Below are 24,162 nucleotides of genomic sequence, written 5' to 3'. Positions count from 1 at the left end.
AAGACACCCTACTAATCATTCTCAAATAATTCATTAACTTGATTGATTTTATTTTTCTTGTTGGAATTTTCTTCTTTCATGATTATAAGCATCAAATGAATAAAAGTGCTGCATTCAATATTAAAATGTTATGTTTTTGTACATTTTCTATTTCTTTTCTTCTCAGCGAGAACCATTCATTATGCAGCGGTCCAATAACATCATAAGATTTTTGACCGATATCTTTTTTGCAGGATGAAACTCAAAGACTGATGAGGCGAAATATCATAAGATACGTTATATTAGCCTTTGTGATAACTATGCAGAGGATATCGCTCAGGGTGAAGAGGAGATTTCCTAGTTGGCAACATGTTGTAGATTCAGGTGAGTCAATATGAAGCTTTTGTGAAGTTTCTCAGATCCCTAAAAGGCAATAAATCAAATATTTATTATAATAATTGTACAATAATAATTAATTAGAAAAGACTACTCGTTATATAACGTAACGAATACCAACCAGAATAGAAGATATATTTTGATCATACGTACCTCTTCACTGAATGCTTTTGCAAAACCTGTTTCTTGAAATACCTCTCTTGATTTAAAAATGAATTCGAATATTTTCTATGCTCCTGTGATATTATAACTGAATATATTTGAAATGGAGTTCTGGACAGTGATGAAGAGTCCCTTATGGTACTAGTTTCAGTGATCATTCTGCACATTCTCTTGAGAGGGCATAAATAAGATTTCAATGTCTGTGAAATATAAAAAAATATAAAAACCCATACCTCAGTAATGCAATCCATTCTCCAATACTGTTGCACTAGCCTCATTTTCGAATAAATAAGGTCCAATTACACTACAACAGCAACATTTTCAGTCACTTTTGAGCAACGCAACAGACATTGTTTTGATTCTTCACATCACTAATGAGTTCCAACAGCTAAAATTTTTCCACCTGTTTCACTATTGTCGGTCGAGAAGGTTCTTCACGACCGACGACCCAAAATTTTTGTGAACTGTGACTGCAAAATTTGAAGCACGTATTATTCTATTTGTTATGATGGTGTAACTACACGATTGGGCAACTGTCAACTGACAGCGTGCTATTCGAAATATAAACTCTTATTGGAAAACCTTCTATAAAAATAATTATATGAAATCCATAGACTCTATTCCTGAAGAATTAATTCTTAGTGAATCAGCATAAGGTGCTATTGCCAATACACAAAGATGAAGGGAACCGAAATGTTATTGTACTCATATTTGGTCATACGAGTCGAACACATAGGTATTTAGCAGCTCACAATGAGCAGAATATTGATATTCTGAACAATATGCATAACGTAATTCTTTAACAAAGGTTTGGAATGTAATCCTCGCTCACGTCCCATTTGTTAGACATGCAATAAATTGCCATGACCGGATGTTGAGCAAAGAGCTGAAGAGCTTCTGGCAGTCTGCGTGTTTTTCATATTTTATGTGTTCAATATTCGCTAATATTGGTAATATATATCTCTCAATTCATCAAAAATAATGAAATTATTCAAAACTCTCCATTTCACTTTTGGGATTTTCTCAAGGGAGCGATCTCAGAAATCTCACAACAAACAAGCTGCATCGGTCAAAATATATAAAATTGCATAAACATCCTGTAAAAAAGGATGTTGATGAAATGATTAATGAAAGTGGTCCAAATGACATAAACCCATATAACATTCACTTTTCCTAGATATATAATATGTCTTCCAGGAGTTCCAAGTGGGTATAAATGAAGCAATTTTTCAAGATTAATCGATGATATATCTAAATCCACATCTTGATAACTAGTGGACGTCAGACAACACATCATTAGGAGACGAGAAATCAAGATAAGAGATCTATATATAGTTGTTATATTAGCAGTCACGATTAGCTGTCTGAAATAAAACTGATTATATGCAAATGAGTTATTGAACCCATTTGGTTTTAGAGAATAAAACTCTGAGTTTATGCCTTCGAGTCAAACAAAGCAATTATGTAAATTATTGACCTATGCATAAAAAATTGCATAGAGATAAACATATTTCGAAATTCTGAGAAAATATGAATAATGGTACCAAGTCTTAAGATTTGCGATAGAACATCTCAATCCGCTTATGGAAGTTTCATTACAGCCTTTCACTTACAGTAGAAAAAGAGATTAAGTAAGTAGTGAATGGTTAATATAACTGCAACTTGCAATTTTTGCATTACTGATATTCATACAAATGATGATTTTTGAATTGAATTCTTCGATCTCTTAATGAACGATATCTATGATATTGATGAGAATTATTTAAAGGAAGAACATTGACTTTATAAAATGTTTATGCATCCATTTATTCCTCAAAACATATTGTTGAACTTCGAATTCTAATGAGCTTCATTGAAAGTTGAACCTTATTTCTTCTTTCAATCGATTGCCGTTAACCTTGATTAGATGGAATGTTTCAGGTCTAGTGTTGACCCTGCTACAACAAATACCTAGTAAGGTGTCAAATAATAGTGATAAGCGTAATATTGAAAGCAGCTGAAAATCCAACAAATTGTTACATACAATTGGGGTTATAGGTATACTTATCCCCTTTTTATCTGTATTTAGAGGAGTTTGTTAGAATGCTCCTTTATGATTCAAATAATTTATTATGCTTTTATTGGCCCAAAAGCATAATAACTTATTTGAATTGCACATCATTTCGACAGATTAAATGACATTTCTACCTACTATGTGACGATAGATGAAATTACTGGAGTTCATGACTTTTTGCAATATTTTTATTACTGCATGAAAAATTCTAGATTCGAATGGAAGTTACTGAAGGTTATTACTATGTGAATCAATTCCATCTTTCAATTCTATGAATCTATTAATTCTGGAAAATCACCAAATGATATCTATCGTGGATCTGCCAATTTTGATATCCGATTCTATATCAATTTAAAGCATATTGAGTATTCATAGCTAGAATGATCTAATTATTGACAACATTCTTTCGAATTCATTATTGTTCATTGAAGTTTCAGCTTCTTTTAATGAATTGATATTTTTTATTTCCTCCTAAGTGAACATTGCGAATTGATCTCCTGAACGATTTCAAAGTTATATTGTAGGTTATGTAACCCAATAATACTTTTCAAACTTCGAAACTGAAGATGACTTGAATCTATCTCTTTTTCACTATATTACCTTGAACTCTACATCTCGTTTTTTCAACCTCGACAAGCAACATCGATCATAATTTAGTAGTTGCTCAAAATTCGATTCCTAATCACTTTGTCTGCAAACATTTATGAACGATAATGGAACACGAATACCATCCCATTTATTGTTTGGTTGGTCCTTCGAATTCGAATGAATTCAATGAATTCATCGGTAATTATCTTTTTTGTTTCATATATAAGACTTATGAATAAAATATAATATATCAGATGAGAGTAACGACGTCATCTGCATTAAAGTATACTAAGGATGAAACACAATGGAAAGTGCGTCACCTCAAAAATGCCAGATCTTGGGCTGTTCCTAATGTAGTATTATTATAGTTTGGACGTGCAGATTGAGTTTTTTTGCTGATTGTCTTAGCGGTGAACGTATATTCCTTTTGATTTTTATTATTTCAAATTAATACATGCTCTGACCTTCTACAAACTGAATTCTTTTATTCTGCTGTATCGGGAACGTGAGGTTTCATTTAATGGGTCTTCAATGTATGATAAAAAATAAATTCAGAATAAAAATTCATAAAGGAGAGGATTATCTTCATAATAATGAAGAAATTCTGACAATTCGAATACTTGAGAATTTTTTAATAATATCGCTAATCCAAGTCTCCTGATATTATTTAATAGGATGAGTCAGGATGGTAAATTTAATAGGTCTTCAACAATTGATTACAAGTTTTACAGAATAAATGTAGACGTCAGTTTTGCACAGATGAATAGTAGGGTTGATCTGCATTCGAAAGAAGTGAAAAGTTTCAAACAAAATTTTGCAATTTTTACCTTTAGAAGTCGCATACGTCAGAATTCTATATAACTTTTCAATTTGAAATAAAAAGAAAATGCAGATTTTCCTCATAAAGCAAGTGGAAGTCAATTGAAATTATCTTTTTTATGATTAACTTGCTTTTTATATTGTTGAAATCATTTGTAGCACCAAAACGAAAACTGAATATTTGGTACAACAACCTCTTCTGGGTACACTAGTTATTGTTTAATTCCGAGAACAATAACACTTGAAAAGACTTTTCTGATAGTGTCAACACATCAGACATTGATATGACAGTATGAACTTTGGTCGTTTCCTAGTAGTTAATATTTTAATTCACACGAAATATACTGAACACAGATTATGAGATAAACAATAATTAGCTTTTTATCATTGACACCAATCCCTGACACATTTGTGAGTATAAAATTTATCTTCAGGAATATTCAGTAGTATATTAATATTAATACTAATAATTAAAATTCCGAAAATTTTGTTGTTCTGACCGTCACTTCGACATGTATATTTTCAGCAATTGAATTATTGAAGAAATAAAACATACGCACAATTTTATTTATGATCATTGATTCTGAAATGTAAAATAATATTTGAATTATTTAGAGAACTCATGTAATTAATATTCTTTTTTATTGAATGCTTTTTAGGAATATGGGAATAGTTCGTGAATATATTATTTATTGATGAAGTGTTTCTTCACACAAGATATTTTATATCATAAGGGCATCTGATTTTTACGACAAAATCGAAAAAACACGCTGTTAAATAATATTTAAACAAGAAGCATGAGTTCTGAGTTCTGAATTTAAGAACTAATTGCAACTCTTGCAATTAATACATCGTGAAATATATCGATTTGTGGTTTTCAACAGTATATCAGAAGAAATTTTATTATTTCTTCATTAAACAAACTTAACCAATCGTTGACTCACTCCTATTTCATCTTTTTTGCAGGTCTGATGTTAGAAAATGAAAAGAAAATATTCGATCTCATGGATGCCAAAACTCCTATGTCCAAGTATTGGATGCCTTTGGTATGGGCAACAAATATAATAAACAGGGCAAGAAAAGATTCTCTCATAACGAGCGACCACATTGTACAAACGCTACTTTTGGAGCTGTCAGATATCAGGAGGAAATGTGGTGCACTGATCGGATATGATTTGGTCAACGTTCCCTTGGTGTACACGCAGGTATGTTATTGCAGAAAGAATTTTTCGAAATATTCTGATTTTAATTATTTCCGACTAAATTATCCAAAACATACCTACAATTTTTCTTCGATTATAGTGCGTATCTATCTCTATCTGAATAACAAATACGTGATATATGTAATGCTAATTTCCTTGAAAATTTTAATAGAATCAGCTTAAGGTTAACCCCTTTAGCATGTTCTGGAAATGATAATACAAAATTAAATATTTATGGGAGCAAAACTGAACAGTGTACTTATATTTGATAATTGGTATCTGGTTATAAATTATTTGTTTGAGATTTACTGCATTATATGGAAAGGAATTTGTATTTTCAAGAAATACTAATTTTTAACAATTCTGTACAATTGTCTAATTGGTGGGCCTGTGTTGAATGATTATAACTATATACCTGCAAAAAAGATCTATTCATTGAATTTTATTTAATATAAACTAACTGACAAAGAAACTGCAACACCTAGAGCTGTTTGAATTAAAATTTTTTTTCGGTAAAATATAGATAGTATAGCAATGAGTAATAAGATGGTATATTTATTCTTGAGGGATATTATCCCAAGCTACCTGTACTTCTCTCAGAGCCGCCAAAGTCCGTGGGCGCTGGGGTAAATTTCCAAGCCTTCTTTCTACCCATGGTGTTCTAAACATGCTCTATAGATCGGGGGATCTGGGCGGCCATGGCAAAAGATTCACATGGGTTGCTTCAAAAAATTTAAACTAACTCTGGCAACATGAAGTCGGGAATTGTCCTGCTAAAATATTGGATTCTCCAGCTGGTTAAGGTATGGCTCCATTATTTCATGAAGTTAACGCAGCTCTGTCATGTTACCTCGAGTAAAGACTAAAGGTGACCTACTTGCATGTGCAATAGCACCCCATACCATAACGCCTTCTGTCCGTTGTACATGACGCTCGACATCAAACTGAGGTTCTCTGCTTTCTCCCCGACGTCGTCTAACCCTTCTTCGACCATCAGGTGCACGCAAGTAGAATTGAGATTCATCAGAAAAGACGACTTGATGCTATTTCACATTCCAATGTCGACGTTCTCAGCACCACTGTAATCGTTGCCGGCGATGCTCAACCGTCAGAGGTAAGACAAGATGGGGTCGATAATGCTGCAGTCCAAAAGACCTTATCCGGAGGTAAACAGTTCGGACAGTTACAGGATGGCCTGGTTCTCCTAACCTCTTTTCAGCCAAAGATCGAGTTGTTGCAAATCGGTGTTTCTTTTTCAGTTAGTATAATATGTTCAACTGTTGTCTCCAAATAAATGATTCGAAAGGCAACATAATAATCAGTGTGAACTTATATTGAACGGTGACTTCTTAGTAGACGAAAACTTTAAAACAATGCAGTCAGAAAAAGTTTTGACGCAAAACAGGATCTTAGTTTCTGAAATTTATTGCATGAAAATTCATTCACAAATTTCATATCTCTCATATGTATATTTTTTACTAGGTAAATAATAAACCAAAATAAGTAAACCAAACCATTGAACAATTCCCAGTTGCTTGTCCTACAATTTCCCTGAAATTTTCCTTTGAATTTCATTTAGTTCTCAAGAATAACGCTTTTGATCTGAGATACGATACCGGTATTAATTTTCGGAAAATGGATGCGGTGGGAAAATCGTATGACTCACGATAATAATGTAAACACATTAATTACTGGGGAATTATTGTCTACTATAAACACATTTAATTATCATCGGATGAGTTGGCAGAGATATCGTCTATTAGCATATCGTTTTCCACTCAATGGACAGTTTGACTACAACAATACGTTGTGTGGGGTCACTGTCAAGGACGATTTCGATTTCAAGATCTTCAATTCGAGTTATTTTCCGATCTTACTAGGGATATCGTGACTGTGTAATCAATTTGGCAGCAAAAAGCACCAAAAGCTCGCTCGTAGATGCCTAAATGCCTCCATTAAATCTCGATTGATGTGCAACACACCGTGAAATTGTCAACTGTTTCCTTTTTTTCTTCCTTATTACACCGGAACGTCAGATGTTTTGTATAGGGATTTATCACTTTCGTAAAGAATAACATTGACATTGAGATGCGGTGAAGAAAAGACAATTGCGAATTTCACAGCTGTCATACAGCGCAAAAAATTAGTCCGGAAATACTGCGCCATTTTGTTTTCGTTCCGCACTGATGAATCGTTTTTGCTTCACTTTTGTTGTAATGTTCGTCACTCTTCAACCTGAAACGAAATGGATCGAGGAGATTAAAACAATACCTACAGATCGTTAAAAATTTGGTCGCTGTAGATGATAATATACAATTTTTCCAAAATTTGTGGCCGTATATCGGCAATAACACGGCGAATGTTGTCTTCCAAATGGTCAAGGGTTTGTGGCTTATCCGCAATGACTTTACATAGCCCCACAGAAAGTAGTCTAGCGGTGTTAATCACAAGATCTTGGAGGCCAATTCACAGGTCCAAAACGTGAAATTAGGCGGTCACCAAACGTGTCTTTCAATAAATCGATTGTGGCACGAGCTGTGTGACATGTTGCGCCGTCTTGTCGGAAACCACAGCTCCTGGACATCATGGTTGTTCAATTCAGGAATGAAAAAGTTAGTAATCATGGCTCTATACCGATCACCATTGACTGTAACGTTCTGGCCATCATCGTTTTTGAAGAAGTACGGACCAATGATTCCACCAGCCCATAAAGCGCACCATGCGATATGTGATACATTTTTGGAATCAGCTCAGCTAGTGTAATCGGAAAATTGAGACAAAATGGGGGTGTTCCATTTAAAAAAAATGACGGTGACGTCATTACTCGAAAGTAATTCATCCTGTATTTTAGATTATAATTCAAAAACACGGTAAATTAAAATAAAAAATCGACGTGTTTCAGGATTATTTCGTAAAATGGTCTGTTTAGCAAAAAATGAATTCGTTCCATAGTTTACGGACACAGTGTATATGTAAAACATTCGAGCAAATTCACCAAAATCCAATTTCCCTTTGATGCAGTGCGTGTTCCTTCATCTGGAATTATTTTCCTGAACACAAATTGAACTGTAATATGTTCCAGATAAATATTATTCCATCTGATTTTGCAACCATATTCAGAAGAATAGTTTCCTCAACTTTTTTTGACCATTCTCAAGGCAAACGGCTAGTCATAAACCGGTCGTTCATTTCCGAGATTTGAATCGATAGAATAAAACCAATTCCGATAGGTTGATCCGAAGTTCAAACAACATCGAACGTTTCAACTTTGACGTAAACGATCATCCCATTCTTAGAGATTATTATTTTGATCTTTAAAATTAATCGTGAAAGATTTCAGTACGTCATTGTAAATTGTAAGGCGTTTCGATGGGTGAAACTATTTTTAGTCTCGAATTATAATTGCACCCGGTTTGACAAGTTATCCATAATGTTCTATTAGAATGAACTTACGTCATATCAAAGTGATACCTACCTACATTGCAGAAACATTCCCATTGATCGTTAACGATATGAGGAAGTTATCTTAATGCAAAATTAGATACTACCCACTGACTTCTGGAATAAGCTTCAGTCTAATTTTTCTGAATGGCATGAATCGAGTGCCAACATTATCTTGGGTTGGCTGATTGAAAATCTTGATGATTATCTTTGTACAGATTTTCCTACCAGGAATGAGTTATAAAACATTGAGTTAGTAGTATCATTTTATGAAGGATTTTCTAATAAGAAGTTTCACTTCGAATAGACCGATATCTGGGCATCTGTCACTTTTGAAGATATCATTCTTTGACATTAGACAAGTGAAACTACACCATTACTAAAAATGAAAAGATACTCGTGTGGGTTGTGGTCCTTATACTGTGACTAAAGTAGTTCACGGCCGAGGAGAAATTAGGGAAATAAAAGAACGGGATAAAAACACTTATTCAATTTATTTCCAACCCACAAAAAATGTGTGAAGAAGATGATCTTTAGATCTAATCGAGTTTTAAGGGTCGCTGGACACTTGGGTCTTTGCGGCTCGGTCACCGGTACTTTTTGTTATCGGGAACATATGTGAAAATCTTTACTCTTCTCGTTGTCGGTGCAAGTGTTGCACATATGTTGTAGTTGTAGACTGGACTGAACTCAATTGAATTATTCGCCCTGAAATGCCGATTAGCAAAGCCTTTCCACATATACCTTAGGGGTGTGGCTTTGATCATTCCAAGTTTTCACACCGTTTTTAGCATTTTGGTTCGAAATTCACCTTAACTCAAATATTTTCCATGGAATCGATAGATTCTCTACACTCGCTTCAACAACGCATTGAAATTCGCTAGAAATTGTGTGACGGCGACTTTCTTCGGATTGTTGATTGTTTACTATTTCTCTCCTATATTACCTCGGGCGCCAATTGCGATAGGTTTTATAAGGTCGCAATTCCTTACGTCGCTCACTATTATCGACCCTGGGTAGCTTTTAAACAGTTGGAGAAGGGTTCGATTCAATCTAAGGTAAGAGCGATTGACCAGTGGTGATTTATTTCGCTAAATGGCAGTAAATGTCTATGAGATAAATAAAAGACACCCTGACGAAACACACTATATTTAACAATATCCGTTCCCTTATGTACAACACCAAATTATATACAATACTATCCTATATATACAATAATGCAAAAGGCTACTAAACACCAAAAGCAAATATTTACAATGCAACACGGTACGGAACGAGAAATAAGCGAGGTGAGCAGGTGGCGTATATCAAGCAGCAGAAATGAGTAAGCAGTGAGCAGGCAAATTGAGCGATGATAAAAACGGTTAAGTGCGGACAAGCGTGGAAAGCATGCAGATTGGCGTGTGAAATGCAGTCTAATAAGTAAGATGTGACTACCTATCCTGTGTTCCGTACGGTCCGGTTCGATACCTCTTTATTAGAAACAGCAAGCCTGAACAATATCTTCGAATCAGGTCTTGTATCGGCGCATCCACCAAAAATTGATATTAAGTCAGACTGGGCAGGGTGACTCACCGAAATGACCACGGTGATCAGTGAATCGGAAATACGCGACCCCTCTCCACAAGATAAGGAATTCCGTCTGGTGGTCCCAAATAAGAGTTGCTCGCAATAAGGGACCCGACACACGGATTCCACTTGAGAAAGTTGGGTCTTAGAAACAGATTTCAATCAGGGTACTTGTCGGCGCATCCACCAAAATAAATCTCAGGTCGGACTGGGCAGGGTGACTCACCGAAATGACCACGGTGATCCGTGAATCGGAAATAAGCGACCCCGCTCCACAGGATAAGGAATTCTGTCTGGTGGTCCCAAATAAGAGTTGCTCGCAATAAGGGACCCGACACACAGATTCCACCTGAGAAAGTTGGGTCCTAGAAACAGATTTCAATCAGGGTATTTGTCGGCGCATCCACCAAAATAAATCTAAGAAATAAATTTCGTTCGGGGTATACACTGGCGCATCCACCAATTCCAGACTCGAGTCAGACCGGACAGGGTAATTCGCCGAAAAGGCGGCTGTGATCCGGAGATCGGAATTAAGCGACCCCTCTCCCCAAGATAAGGAGTTATGCCTGGTAGTTCCAAATAAGAGTTGCTCGCAATAAGGAACCGGACAGACAAACTCCACTTGAGAAAGAAAGATCTAAGAAATAAATTTCACTCAGGGTATACTTCGGCGCATCCACCAATTCACGACTCGAGTCAGACCGGACAGGGTAATTAGCCCAAAACACCGCGGTGATCCGGAGATCGGAAGTTAGCGACCCCTCTCCTCAAGATAAGGAGTTCTGCCTGGTAGTTCCAAATAAGAGTTGCTCGCAATAAGGAACCGGACAGACAAACTCCACTTGAGAAAGAAAGATCTAAGAAATAAATTTCGTTCAGGGTATACTGTGGCGCATCCACCAATTCACGACTCGAGTCAGACCGGACAGGGTAATTAGCCCAAAACACTGCTGTGATCCGGAGATCGGAAATTAGCGACCCCTCTCCTCAAGATAAGGAGTTCTGCCTGGTAGTTCCAAATAAGAGTTGCTCGCAATAAGGAACCGGACAGACAAACTCCACTTGAGAAAGAAAGATCTAAGAAATGAATTTCGTTCAGGGTATACTCTGGCGCATCCACCAATTCTAGACTCGAGTCAGACCGGACAGGGTAATTAGCCCCAAAACACTGCCGTGATCCGGAGATCGGAAATTAGCGGCCCCTCTCCTCAAGATAAGGAGTTCTGCCTGGTAGTTCCAAATAAGAGTTGCTCGCAATAAGGAACCGGACAGACAGACTCCACTTGAGAAAGAAAGACCTAAGAAATGAATTTCGTTCAGGGTATACTTTGGCGCATCCACCAATTCACGACTCGAGTCAGATCGGACAGGGTAATTAGCCCAAAACACCGCGGTGATCCGGAGATCGGAAATGAGCGACCCCTCTCCTCAAGATAAGGAGTTCTGCCTGGTAGTTCCAAATAAGAGTTGCTCGCAATAAGGAACCGGACAGACAAACTCCACTTGAGAAAGAAAGATCTGAGAAATAAATTTCGCTCAGGGTTCACTCCGGCGCATCCACCAATCCACGACTCGAGTCAGATCGGACAGGGTAATTAGCCCAAAACACCGCGGTGATCCGGAGATCGGAAATGAGCGACCCCTCTCCTCAAGATAAGGAGTTCTGCCTGGTAGTTCCAAATAAGAGTTGCTCGCAATAAGGAACCGAACAGACAAACTCCACTTGAGAAAGAAAGATCAAAGAAATAAATTTCACTTACGGTATACCTCGGCGCATCCACCAATTAACGACTCGAGTCGGACCGGACAGGATAATTAACCTTAAAGACCGCAGTGATCCGGAGATCGGAAATAAACGACCCCTCTCCCCAAGATAAGGAGTTTTGCCTGGTAGTTCCAAATAAGAGTTGCTCGCAATAAGGAACCGAACAGACAAACTCCACTTGAGAAAGAAAGATCTAAGAAATAAAATAAATTACAAATAAATCACACTCGGAAAGTATCGATGGAACACAGGAAAGTCACCGATAATACAGACAGGAATAAAACGGTTCTTACCAATCCTAAGAATTTCCCACTTCACTACACGAACTCAAATTCTTTTCGTGTACGGGCTAAGTGCAAATTCACGAATATAAAATACGGCACTAAAACGTCCAACGTTCAAAAGAAAAATTGCAAACTAAAAATTAAACTCTAAATTGTTACTCAAGAAAATCCGCTCAATAACTATGAAAATATATAGCTCGAAGACGCCGACAGGAGTAAATCGGAAAATATCTTGATACTTCGAAGACACCGGCAAGAATAATTGGAAAAATATCTTTCTACTTCGAAGACACCGACAAGAATAATCCTCCTTTTCCGAAATATTTCACTTGTAATCTCGGTTGGAAGGGGAAAATTTCGAGTCTCGAAATCGGCGATGTACCTATGAAAAACGAATGACAACATGTAAAAAAGAACATATTGAAGAGATAACGTCTATCGCGTTGTCGCTCGAAAGTTTTTATACATAGGCTGATATTTTAAATTGCATCGTTATATTTTCATGAAATAAATAAATCAGAAATTATTCCAAATGAAAATTTTTGAATTGGACGAAAAATACCTTCACTGCTCTCAATTAATATTTTATTTTCACCTACTCATATGACTGGTAGAATAATGATGGTATTCTAAACCTGGGGCAAATTATACTGGGTGATTCTAATAAAATAATTATTGAATTCCAAACCTGGGGTGAATTTTACTAGTTGACTCTAGTAAAATAATTCTGAATTCTATACCTGGGGTGAATTATACCGGGTGATTCTAGTAACGAATTTCACTTCGTTACACACCCCCCTTACTTCCCCAAAAAAAAACGAAAGTTTTTTTTTGTCACCACCTGCTACCCCGCTGTTCAACTATCTATTGGTAGACGGCCAATATCATCCCTGGGTGAATCTCCATCGGCCATAGTTGGAGGTTCGTTGAGGGTCGCAGTAGCTCACATTGGATTCCAATGGACTCGGGGTTGGGCTGGTCTGATGTCGCTTGCTGATTGCGGTTTTCTTCAGCTCACGATGGCTCCACTTGTCGCCTCGTTTGGACTCGACTATCTGGGGGGAACTCTTTCGGGCACAAGTATTCCCTGGACATTACCCCCTCGCAGTCTTGGCCTGTAATCGAATGCTTCTACCACCAGCTCGTCTAGGCGTACTAACATGGAATCCACCAACCTGACATTGAATAGGTCCTACTACTTTCTAGACATGTCTATTCTGAAACATAAAAAGGTTAGTGACCATTCGTATGGATCCCCCCACGACCAACGACGACCCACTTCGGACTCTTGATGGACGGCCTCATACTCTGGGAGTCCAAATTCGCATTGTGGTCACATCTACAGAAGAGGCAGATGATGTGACCGCCAAAGATCGGGGCTTCTCAGAAAACGAGCGGCTAACACGGTTACACCTTATTGGCATGCTCTCCACCTAGCTCATCCTCGTGGAACGGTTTCAAATCTTTCACGTGGATATGACGGAGGCATTTACCCGACTCGCTTTTCAAGTCGTAAACCACTGGAGATATGACCTTGGTAACGGTATACGGACCAGAATATTTGGGCGCTAATTTAGATGCAAAGCCTTCTGCCGCCGACGACAACGGATGTTCTCGGCGCAAAACTTTGTCACCTACCCGGCACGACCACGCTCTCTTCCGGAGATTATAATTCCGACTCTGTTGGTTGAATGCACGAGCCAGCTGGAGTCTAACAAACTCCCGAGTCTCTTGGAGTCCCTTGATGCGATTTGCGTATTGGTCTACCCCTTGGACCTGTTGTTCTTCCGTTGATTTCTCTGCGTCACCTTTGGTTCCTGATGTCCGATGGTTCGTTTCTGGGGAGTGGACCTCCCGACCGAAATTCAGGAACGCCGGTGTGAATCCGGTGGACTCATGTTTGGCAGAATTCAACGCGAAAGTCAGTTCTCCTATTCGTTCATCCCAGGAGCGATGATCCTGCTCGCAGAATTGTGCTATCATGGTTTTGATGGTCCGGTTAGCTCTTTCCACGGGATTGCACTGCGGCGAATAGACCGGAGCAAATCTATGTTGAATACCCAAATGCTTCAGGTTTTCCCTAAATAGACGTCCGTCGTATTGAGAACCATTGTCGCTAATTACGGTCTTTGGACATCCAAATTTCAGCAACACTAGTTCGTAGAACGCCTGGAACACACCTTTTCCCGTGGCTGCCCGGAGTGGCTTGCATTCTATCCACTTCGAGACACGGTCCTGGAACATCACGAGGAAAGTATTACCCCTTTTGGAACGAGGTAATGGGCCTATTAGATCCGTGCAGACCGTATGCCATGGTTCGGTGATGTGGTACGGTTGCATTTTCCCTGGGGGTTTCTGTTGGCAAACCTTGTACCTCTGGCATTGCTTGCACCTTCGAACGTATTGGGCTGCTTCACGGAACATCCCAGGCCAATAGTAGCTTTGGGCCACTCGAGATATGGTCTTTGCGATTCCCAAGTGACCAGCTACCGGCTCATCATGGTTCTCCCGCAGTATCAACTGCCGATCCTCTGTCGGGATGCACAGTTTCCACGGTGTTCCCATCTCCGTTTCCGTGAAGTCGTCGGCGCTCCAAAAATGTCGGTATAACCTTCCCTCCTGTATCCGGTAATCTGGAAAATCCGCAGGCTTCTTCGAGACCTCCTGGTATTTCCTAGTATACCAAGGGCATCGGGTCGTGTTCTTGACCACACAGACCTGTTCCTCTGATGGCAACGGATCCCTGGACAAGGCATCTGCCACTCGGTTCAGGGCGCCTTTTCTATATTTGATCTCAAAATCATATTGTTGCAGAAAGACACACCACCTTGCAATCCGGCCTGAGGGAGATTTTATCGATCGTAACCAGCGCAAACTCATGTGATCAGTGATCACGGTAAAATGATACCCTTCCAGATACGGCCTCATTTTGTCTATGGCCCATACGATTGCCAAGCATTCCTTTTCGGTCACCGAATAGTTCTTTTCGGCACCATTTAGAGTACGGCTGGCGTAGGCGATAACTCGTTCGCGTCCTTCCTGGATCTGCGTTAAGGCAGCCCCGAGCCCGCTCTCGGATGCATCAGTCTGCAACGTAAACGGTTGGGAGAAATCCGGACAGGCTAACACTGGTGATTCAGTGAGTTTCTCCTTCAGCGTATCGAACGCTCGCTGTTGCTCCATTTCCCACTTCCATCTTTGCTTTTTCTTCAGCAATAACGTGAGTGGCGTAACTATTTTTGTGAAGTCATCCACAAATCTTCGGTACCAGCTCGCCACTCCCAGAAATCGGCGAAGTTCTCGTACGGTCTTCGGCGGCTTCATCGAATTTATGGCAGCAATCTTGTCCGGATCCGTCGCAATCCCTTCTTCGGTTATCACATGACCCAAGTATTTCAGGGAACTCCTCACGAACTCACATTTATCTGGATTGATCTTGAGGTTTGCTTCTCTGAGACGGCGAAACACTAACTTTAAGTTAGCCAGGTGCTCCTCAAACGTTTCTCCCAAGACCACTATGTCGTCCAGATATGCGAAGGCAATTGGGTCCAACTCAGGACCTATGACACGGTCCAAGAGTCTCTGGAACGTCGCACCGGCGGAATGAAGACCAAACGGCATCACTTTGAACTGAAACAGACCTCTTCCAGACACAGCAAAAGCAGTGATGGGCTTACTCTCCTCCGTGAGAGGAATCTGCCAATATCCTTGTTTCAAATCCAACGTAGAGATGTACTTTGCTCGCCTCAGTTTGTCCAATATCCCAGCAATGTATGGCAAAGGGTATGCGTCTTTGACCGAGACCTCGTTTACTGCTCGGAAGTCGATGCAGAATCTGGGGTTTCCATTAGCCTTCTTTACGATAACGACACAGGAGCTCCACGGTGATTTTGACGGTTCTATAATGTCCTCTTCCAACATTCGGTCCACTTCCTGGTCTATTATCTCCTGCATCTTGGGGTTACATGGGCGGTATCTCTGCTTGATAGGCTCGGTCCCGGGCTTCACCTTGATCTCGTGTTGCGCCATTTTCGTCGGTCCTCGTATCTGTTCGAAGACTGTAAGTTCTTTCTCCAGGAACTTCTGAAGGACGCTTTCTTCCTGACGATCTAAAGAACTAATCGACGTGTTGTGTGGCGTAGAGATCGGCGAAACGGCTTTCTTTAGCAACTTGCCCTTGAGGAAGCACTGCGAGGTACGGAAATCAATCTTGAAATCGTGCGAAGCCAGCAGGTCCATTCCTAGAACCAGATCCATCGGTAGATGGGGCACCAAATGGAGTCGAGATTTGATCTCCTCCTTCCCAAACCGTATTATGGGCTCGTACATCTTTTTCACAGTGATTGAACTTCCGTCGGCCACTGTGGCCACCATATCTGCGATCTCCGATGGAAAAACTCTCATCCTCCTGCATGCCTCTGCTGCCTTTTTGCTCAAAAAGGACTTAGACGCACCAGTGTCTAGCAGGGCTGCCACGGACTGTTTTCCGATGTGGACAGCGACTATTGGCCGATTATCCTGCGTGTACGCTGACTGCTTGATTGGGGATGCCATGGAACGGAACTGTCCCTTCCCCGCGGGGCAGCTCCGCTCTAGTTTTCCGAACATCGGCAATCCCTGGACATCACACCTTGCTTCCCACATCGGGAACAAAACAGCCTCGGCGTTGATTGACACTCCCTTCTCAAGTGTCCGACCTTACCACAACGCCAGCATTGAAGTTCTCGGAGCCTGGTGTCTTCGAACCGAACGACCTTCGCATCACGGGGTGGTGGGCCTCCAGGTTTGACTCCAACGGATGTAGACTCCCTCTTTGGTGTTTCATTCCGGACCTTAGGCGTCGACTTTGGTACATTTTCCGGTGGCTTCATTTCTTCCGGCCTCTTGGACGGTGGAAACTCGACGGTCAAGGTCTGTGGAGGTTTTCGGCGAGGTCTTTCATATACCAGGTGTGGATCATCGATTAGACCTTTATGGGCTGGAGGTGGAGTGTATTGGTCCGCATGCCACTGAACCAACTCAAACACCTTTCCTTTGGACAACAGCTGGGCATAATTGTTGATCTCTTGAAAAGCCAGTGCTTTCTGCAGGGTCGGCAACAGACGCTTCCTGATCATATTCACCTGTTCTTCTTCAGGAGGTCGCTTTGTAGTCAACTTCAAGAACAGGTTCTGCATCCTTGTGACGAACATCAACAGCTTTTCGTCCTCCCCCTGAGTTCGTTTCCTGATTTCCTCTAGAAGCGTTTCCTCGTAGTCGAGGGGGAGGAAAGCCTCACGCAGTTGCTCCTTGAAGTCTTCCCAACCTCTGAATGTACCTCTCCTGGGAATATACCAATCCCTGGCATCCTTCCGTAGTAACTCGAAGATAGATTCGAAGAGGTACTGTCGAGTAACCTTGCGAGATTCGGCTAGATGTTCGACCTCCTGCAGGAATGCATTAACGCTGGTTGATCCATCGAATTGTATATTCCACTTATAAACAGGTACGGCTGGCTGGTTAAATGATCTATCCATTCCAGTCCTGTTGTCCTGTCCTGTTCTGCCTCGCTCCAAACTATTTGATCTGCCTAGATCAGCTTGACCTCCCGTAGCCGTCGTGTGGGCTACATCCTCCTCGGTATCTCTCGAATCCTCGGGTACCAAAAATGGGAACGAAATTCTCCGAGTCGACTCAGCCACCACCGGCCTATTCCCTCGCATGAGCGGTCCAGAAGTTTCATCTGTTCTCCAGGGACTAGTGAAGTTTAATCGTCGACGGACAGCTTCACAAGCCCTGTTGTGTAACCGCCGGAAGAAATTCAATGAGAAACCTCCCTCGCTATTTTCCTGCTGCAAAATCTGCGTTTGGTCTCCCTTGAAGGTGCTTCCGTTATCAGCACCGGCGGCTTGTTGGTCATCCAGTGGAGGATCCTCGAAGGAGATAAGACTTACTTCTCTTTCCGGTTGGGATGCTCCACCCAGCTCAGGGTGTCCAGGGTTTTCCGAAACATCCCTCAACCCATTCCGGGCAACTTTTGCTTTGGCCAAGACCACGGCATCCACCAGCATCTCGTCTGTTTGTTTCCATAACTCAGACAGCTCGTCGGCCTTGGCCTGTTCCTCCATCGTAGTCGGTCTCACCAGGCTGAGACGGTTCTGTAGGTGTATGAGTCTACTCCTGATACGTGGCTCCTCATTCGCGGTGTTCTCCTCGTCAAAAGCTTGAACATGTTCCACCAAGCTTCTCAGGATTCGACTGGCATCGTTCAGTTCTTCCTCGGTGTCTCTTTCCATGGGACAGAACTGTACATCCTGTGCCAACACCTTCCTTAGTTCCTTTCGGTTTTCCTGTACGGTTCTGCCGGCTCTACGGCCACGAGCCTCCAGCTCCCATCTCAACTCTTCCGCTCTCAATCTGTTCACCTCCATTATCCTCTGAAAAATATTCTACACAAAAAATACTCTAAAGGGCTCTTCTGTCAGTCCTATAGCAAAAAAAAATCAGGTCCCTGCTCGGGCGCCAATTTGTGACGGCGACTTTCTTCGGATTGTTGATTGTTTACTATTTCTCTCCTATATTACCTCGGGCGCCAATTGCGATAGGTTTTATAAGGTCGCAATTCCTTACGTCGCTCACTATTATCGACCCTGGGTAGCTTTTAAACAGTTGGAGAAGGGTTCGATTCAATCTAAGGTAAGAGCGATTGACCAGTGGTGATTTATTTCGCTAAATGGCAGTAAATGTCTATGAGATAAATAAAAGACACCCTGACGAAACACACTATATTTAACAATATCCGTTCCCTTATGTACAACACCAAATTATATACAATACTATCCTATATATACAATAATGCAAAAGGCTACTAAACACCAAAAGCAAATATTTACAATGCAACACGGTACGGAACGAGAAATAAGCGAGGTGAGCAGGTGGCGTATATCAAGCAGCAGAAATGAGTAAGCAGTGAGCAGGCAAATTGAGCGATGATAAAAACGGTTAAGTGCGGACAAGCGTGGAAAGCATGCAGATTGGCGTGTGAAATGCAGTCTAATAAGTAAGATGTGACTACCTATCCTGTGTTCCGTACGGTCCGGTTCGATACCTCTTTATTAGAAACAGCAAGCCTGAACAATATCTTCGAATCAGGTCTTGTATCGGCGCATCCACCAAAAATTGATATTAAGTCAGACTGGGCAGGGTGACTCACCGAAATGACCACGGTGATCAGTGAATCGGAAATACGCGACCCCTCTCCACAAGATAAGGAATTCCGTCTGGTGGTCCCAAATAAGAGTTGCTCGCAATAAGGGACCCGACACACGGATTCCACTTGAGAAAGTTGGGTCTTAGAAACAGATTTCAATCAGGGTACTTGTCGGCGCATCCACCAAAATAAATCTCAGGTCGGACTGGGCAGGGTGACTCACCGAAATGACCACGGTGATCCGTGAATCGGAAATAAGCGACCCCGCTCCACAGGATAAGGAATTCTGTCTGGTGGTCCCAAATAAGAGTTGCTCGCAATAAGGGACCCGACACACAGATTCCACCTGAGAAAGTTGGGTCCTAGAAACAGATTTCAATCAGGGTATTTGTCGGCGCATCCACCAAAATAAATCTAAGAAATAAATTTCGTTCGGGGTATACACTGGCGCATCCACCAATTCCAGACTCGAGTCAGACCGGACAGGGTAATTCGCCGAAAAGGCGGCTGTGATCCGGAGATCGGAATTAAGCGACCCCTCTCCCCAAGATAAGGAGTTATGCCTGGTAGTTCCAAATAAGAGTTGCTCGCAATAAGGAACCGGACAGACAAACTCCACTTGAGAAAGAAAGATCTAAGAAATAAATTTCACTCAGGGTATACTTCGGCGCATCCACCAATTCACGACTCGAGTCAGACCGGACAGGGTAATTAGCCCAAAACACCGCGGTGATCCGGAGATCGGAAGTTAGCGACCCCTCTCCTCAAGATAAGGAGTTCTGCCTGGTAGTTCCAAATAAGAGTTGCTCGCAATAAGGAACCGGACAGACAAACTCCACTTGAGAAAGAAAGATCTAAGAAATAAATTTCGTTCAGGGTATACTGTGGCGCATCCACCAATTCACGACTCGAGTCAGACCGGACAGGGTAATTAGCCCAAAACACTGCTGTGATCCGGAGATCGGAAATTAGCGACCCCTCTCCTCAAGATAAGGAGTTCTGCCTGGTAGTTCCAAATAAGAGTTGCTCGCAATAAGGAACCGGACAGACAAACTCCACTTGAGAAAGAAAGATCTAAGAAATGAATTTCGTTCAGGGTATACTCTGGCGCATCCACCAATTCTAGACTCGAGTCAGACCGGACAGGGTAATTAGCCCCAAAACACTGCCGTGATCCGGAGATCGGAAATTAGCGGCCCCTCTCCTCAAGATAAGGAGTTCTGCCTGGTAGTTCCAAATAAGAGTTGCTCGCAATAAGGAACCGGACAGACAGACTCCACTTGAGAAAGAAAGACCTAAGAAATGAATTTCGTTCAGGGTATACTTTGGCGCATCCACCAATTCACGACTCGAGTCAGATCGGACAGGGTAATTAGCCCAAAACACCGCGGTGATCCGGAGATCGGAAATGAGCGACCCCTCTCCTCAAGATAAGGAGTTCTGCCTGGTAGTTCCAAATAAGAGTTGCTCGCAATAAGGAACCGAACAGACAAACTCCACTTGAGAAAGAAAGATCAAAGAAATAAATTTCACTTACGGTATACCTCGGCGCATCCACCAATTAACGACTCGAGTCGGACCGGACAGGATAATTAACCTTAAAGACCGCAGTGATCCGGAGATCGGAAATAAACGACCCCTCTCCCCAAGATAAGGAGTTTTGCCTGGTAGTTCCAAATAAGAGTTGCTCGCAATAAGGAACCGAACAGACAAACTCCACTTGAGAAAGAAAGATCTAAGAAATAAAATAAATTACAAATAAATCACACTCGGAAAGTATCGATGGAACACAGGAAAGTCACCGATAATACAGACAGGAATAAAACGGTTCTTACCAATCCTAAGAATTTCCCACTTCACTACACGAACTCAAATTCTTTTCGTGTACGGGCTAAGTGCAAATTCACGAATATAAAATACGGCACTAAAACGTCCAACGTTCAAAAGAAAAATTGCAAACTAAAAATTAAACTCTAAATTGTTACTCAAGAAAATCCGCTCAATAACTATGAAAATATATAGCTCGAAGACGCCGACAGGAGTAAATCGGAAAATATCTTGATACTTCGAAGACACCGGCAAGAATAATTGGAAAAATATCTTTCTACTTCGAAGACACCGACAAGAATAATCCTCCTTTTCCGAAATATTTCACTTGTAATCTCGGTTGGAAGGGGAAAATTTCGAGTCTCGAAATCGGCGATGTACCTATGAAAAACGAATGACAACATGTAAAAAAGAACATATTGAAGAGATAACGTCTATCGCGTTGTCGCTCGAAAGTTTTTATACATAGGCTGATATTTTAAATTGCATCGTTATATTTTCATGAAATAAATAAATCAGAAATTATTCCAAATGAAAATTTTTGAATTGGACGAAAAATACCTTCACTGCTCTCAATTAATATTTTATTTTCACCTACTCATATGACTGGTAGAATAATGATGGTATTCTAAACCTGGGGCAAATTATACTGGGTGATTCTAATAAAATAATTATTGAATTCCAAACCTGGGGTGAATTTTACTAGTTGACTCTAGTAAAATAATTCTGAATTCTATACCTGGGGTGAATTATACCGGGTGATTCTAGTAACGAATTTCACTTCGTTACAATTGTTGAAAAGTTTGCAGCCACCTTTCGCAAAACTAAAGTACCTACTTTTGGGTCGTTGTGAAGCACCTTCTCGACTGGCATAGTGCAACTGGTGGAAAAATTTGAGCTGTTGGGGAAAGTTAGTGATGTGTGCTTCGCTTAAGAACAACTGAGAATATTTATGGTGTAGCTCGTAGTGTTGTCAAAAACCGATTCCTCTTAGATCTTGGGAATCATACACTCCACAATAGCCGGAATTGAAAGATATTGATGTGGACAGTCGCAATTTTGGAAGAAGTTGTCTGGGCTTGTTATTTCTCGAAGAGGTGATAACAAACAGCCACCGATATCCTCTGATTTAAGACTTTTTTCTTTGGAGCAAAGTGAAAAATAAGGACTATGCCATTGATCCATAATTGATTCGAGATTAAAGATAGAATTCGTGAAGTTATCGAGGACATAAAGCCTCAAATGTGCGAATTGCTCATGAAAGAATTTCATAAAAAGGATATGGTGCTGCAACCGTAGCGGTGGCGACCATTTGGCTGATATCCCTTTCCTTCTTTAATGGTACATCTTCCTCTTCACAAATCAAAAATCATTCAGGGATTTTTTTTTGCAATAAACTTTTCTTTTATTAATAATAAAAATAATCCTTCTAGTGGTAAACCCTTTATTTTCAAAGAAAATTGGTGTTCTTTAAGCGATTGTGAGAAGTGTAGAGAAACTCTGTGAGAGAAGGAATAGAAAATCTGGTTCGACAATATCAAGTATGGAAATCCTTTTTATCAAAAGTCTTTTTCGCCGATCAAACCTTTGCTCACCGAAACCATTATTTGAATGATTCAACTTTTCAATAAATTATTGAAAATCTACCTTATATAACTTTTTATTATATCATGTGCTTCCTTTGAAAATATGGAGCTAGCTTTACTGCACCCTGTTTTTTTTAAGGCTCATCTTTGAATCGACCGCTCTATCATTTCGTCACAATGTCTATAATTTTCTAAATTTGAGCCGAGAATGGTCCCAAACGATGAGATTTGACATTTTCCTAAAATTTGAAAGAAAAACGAAGTAGAAATTAATTTAAAAATTAAATATTTGATAACCATGTTTGTTTCAGGTCGTAACACTAGTGTTATACACTTATTTCATTGCTGCACTAATTGGGAAGCAACAACCGATCATTCCAGGTGCCACACACGACGAAGATGACTTTTTCTACTTTCCCTTATTCACTGCACTGAGGGTGAGTACCCAAAGATATACAGTAAAAGATAGAATAAAAAATTTGAGGATTTTATTTTCCTGCTCGGAATGAAACTCTAACTTTTTCTTTATATTATCATTTTCATGAATATCTAAAACAAATGTATCTCAATATTGCTATTGGGATGAAAAATTCAACTTCAATTAGGAAATCTTACAATTTAGCTGTAGGAACATGTTATATCATCTGAAAGGAACTTTCATTTTATTTCAATACATCTTATGATACCTATGTAGGTTACCCTTGAAAAAATGCACTTTTCATCATTTTAGAATGTCTCGTTGAAGCCTGTGATTTTGAACAACCCGTCTATTATTGGTGACGTATTTTATTACACGTAAATGACATAAGATATATTGCTAGTACGTACCCAAAATTTATATTTTTATACACATGTTCAATTTGACTCACGATGTAATAATTTTTTGATGGTTAAATAAAAATTATTATTATTATTATAGTCTTTAAGTACTTACCTCTAGTATCGAGTCTTCAAACTCAATACAACTCGACATTAAGAACACTGTTGGCGCACTGTTCTTTTATCTTACTAAGGCTTTTGATAGTCTAAATTTAGAATTCGTGGAGGTAAAACTATATGCTTTGGGATTTCGTGGAAACATGTTGACTTGGTTGATGTCATACTTAGGGGATAGGAAAATAGCAGTCAAAATAAATCAAACTCAGTCAAATGAAGCAATTGTTAACCTGAGTGTTCCTCAAGGTTCGGTACTGGGTCCACTAATATTTATTATGTTTATGAATGATCTTCCAGAATTTATGAAAACGAAGTGTAAGGTCATATATGCGGATGATGTTTCCTTTGCAACCTATGGCAATTCTC

The 24,162-nt window shown here is 40.1% G+C and overlaps 1 protein-coding gene across 1 annotated transcript in view; it reads left to right on the top strand.

Moving 5' to 3' along the window:
• LOC123673550 (bestrophin-2) overlaps positions 1–24,162 on the top strand; it is a 69,773-nt gene that overhangs the window by 34,864 nt on the left and 10,747 nt on the right. Inside the window, exons 4-6 of the mRNA XM_045608107.1 lie at positions 234–363; positions 4,964–5,202; positions 23,172–23,297. Of these exons, the coding sequence (XP_045464063.1) occupies positions 234–363; positions 4,964–5,202; positions 23,172–23,297 (495 nt within the window). The remainder of the gene's footprint in view (positions 1–233; positions 364–4,963; positions 5,203–23,171; positions 23,298–24,162) is intronic.

The sequence above is a fragment of the Harmonia axyridis genome, chromosome 2, assembly GCF_914767665.1.
Source record: "Harmonia axyridis chromosome 2, icHarAxyr1.1, whole genome shotgun sequence".
Lineage (NCBI taxonomy): Eukaryota > Metazoa > Arthropoda > Insecta > Coleoptera > Coccinellidae > Harmonia > Harmonia axyridis.
The sequence above is the reverse complement of the archived record's forward strand: the minus strand, read 5'-3'. Positions and strand labels throughout refer to the sequence as shown.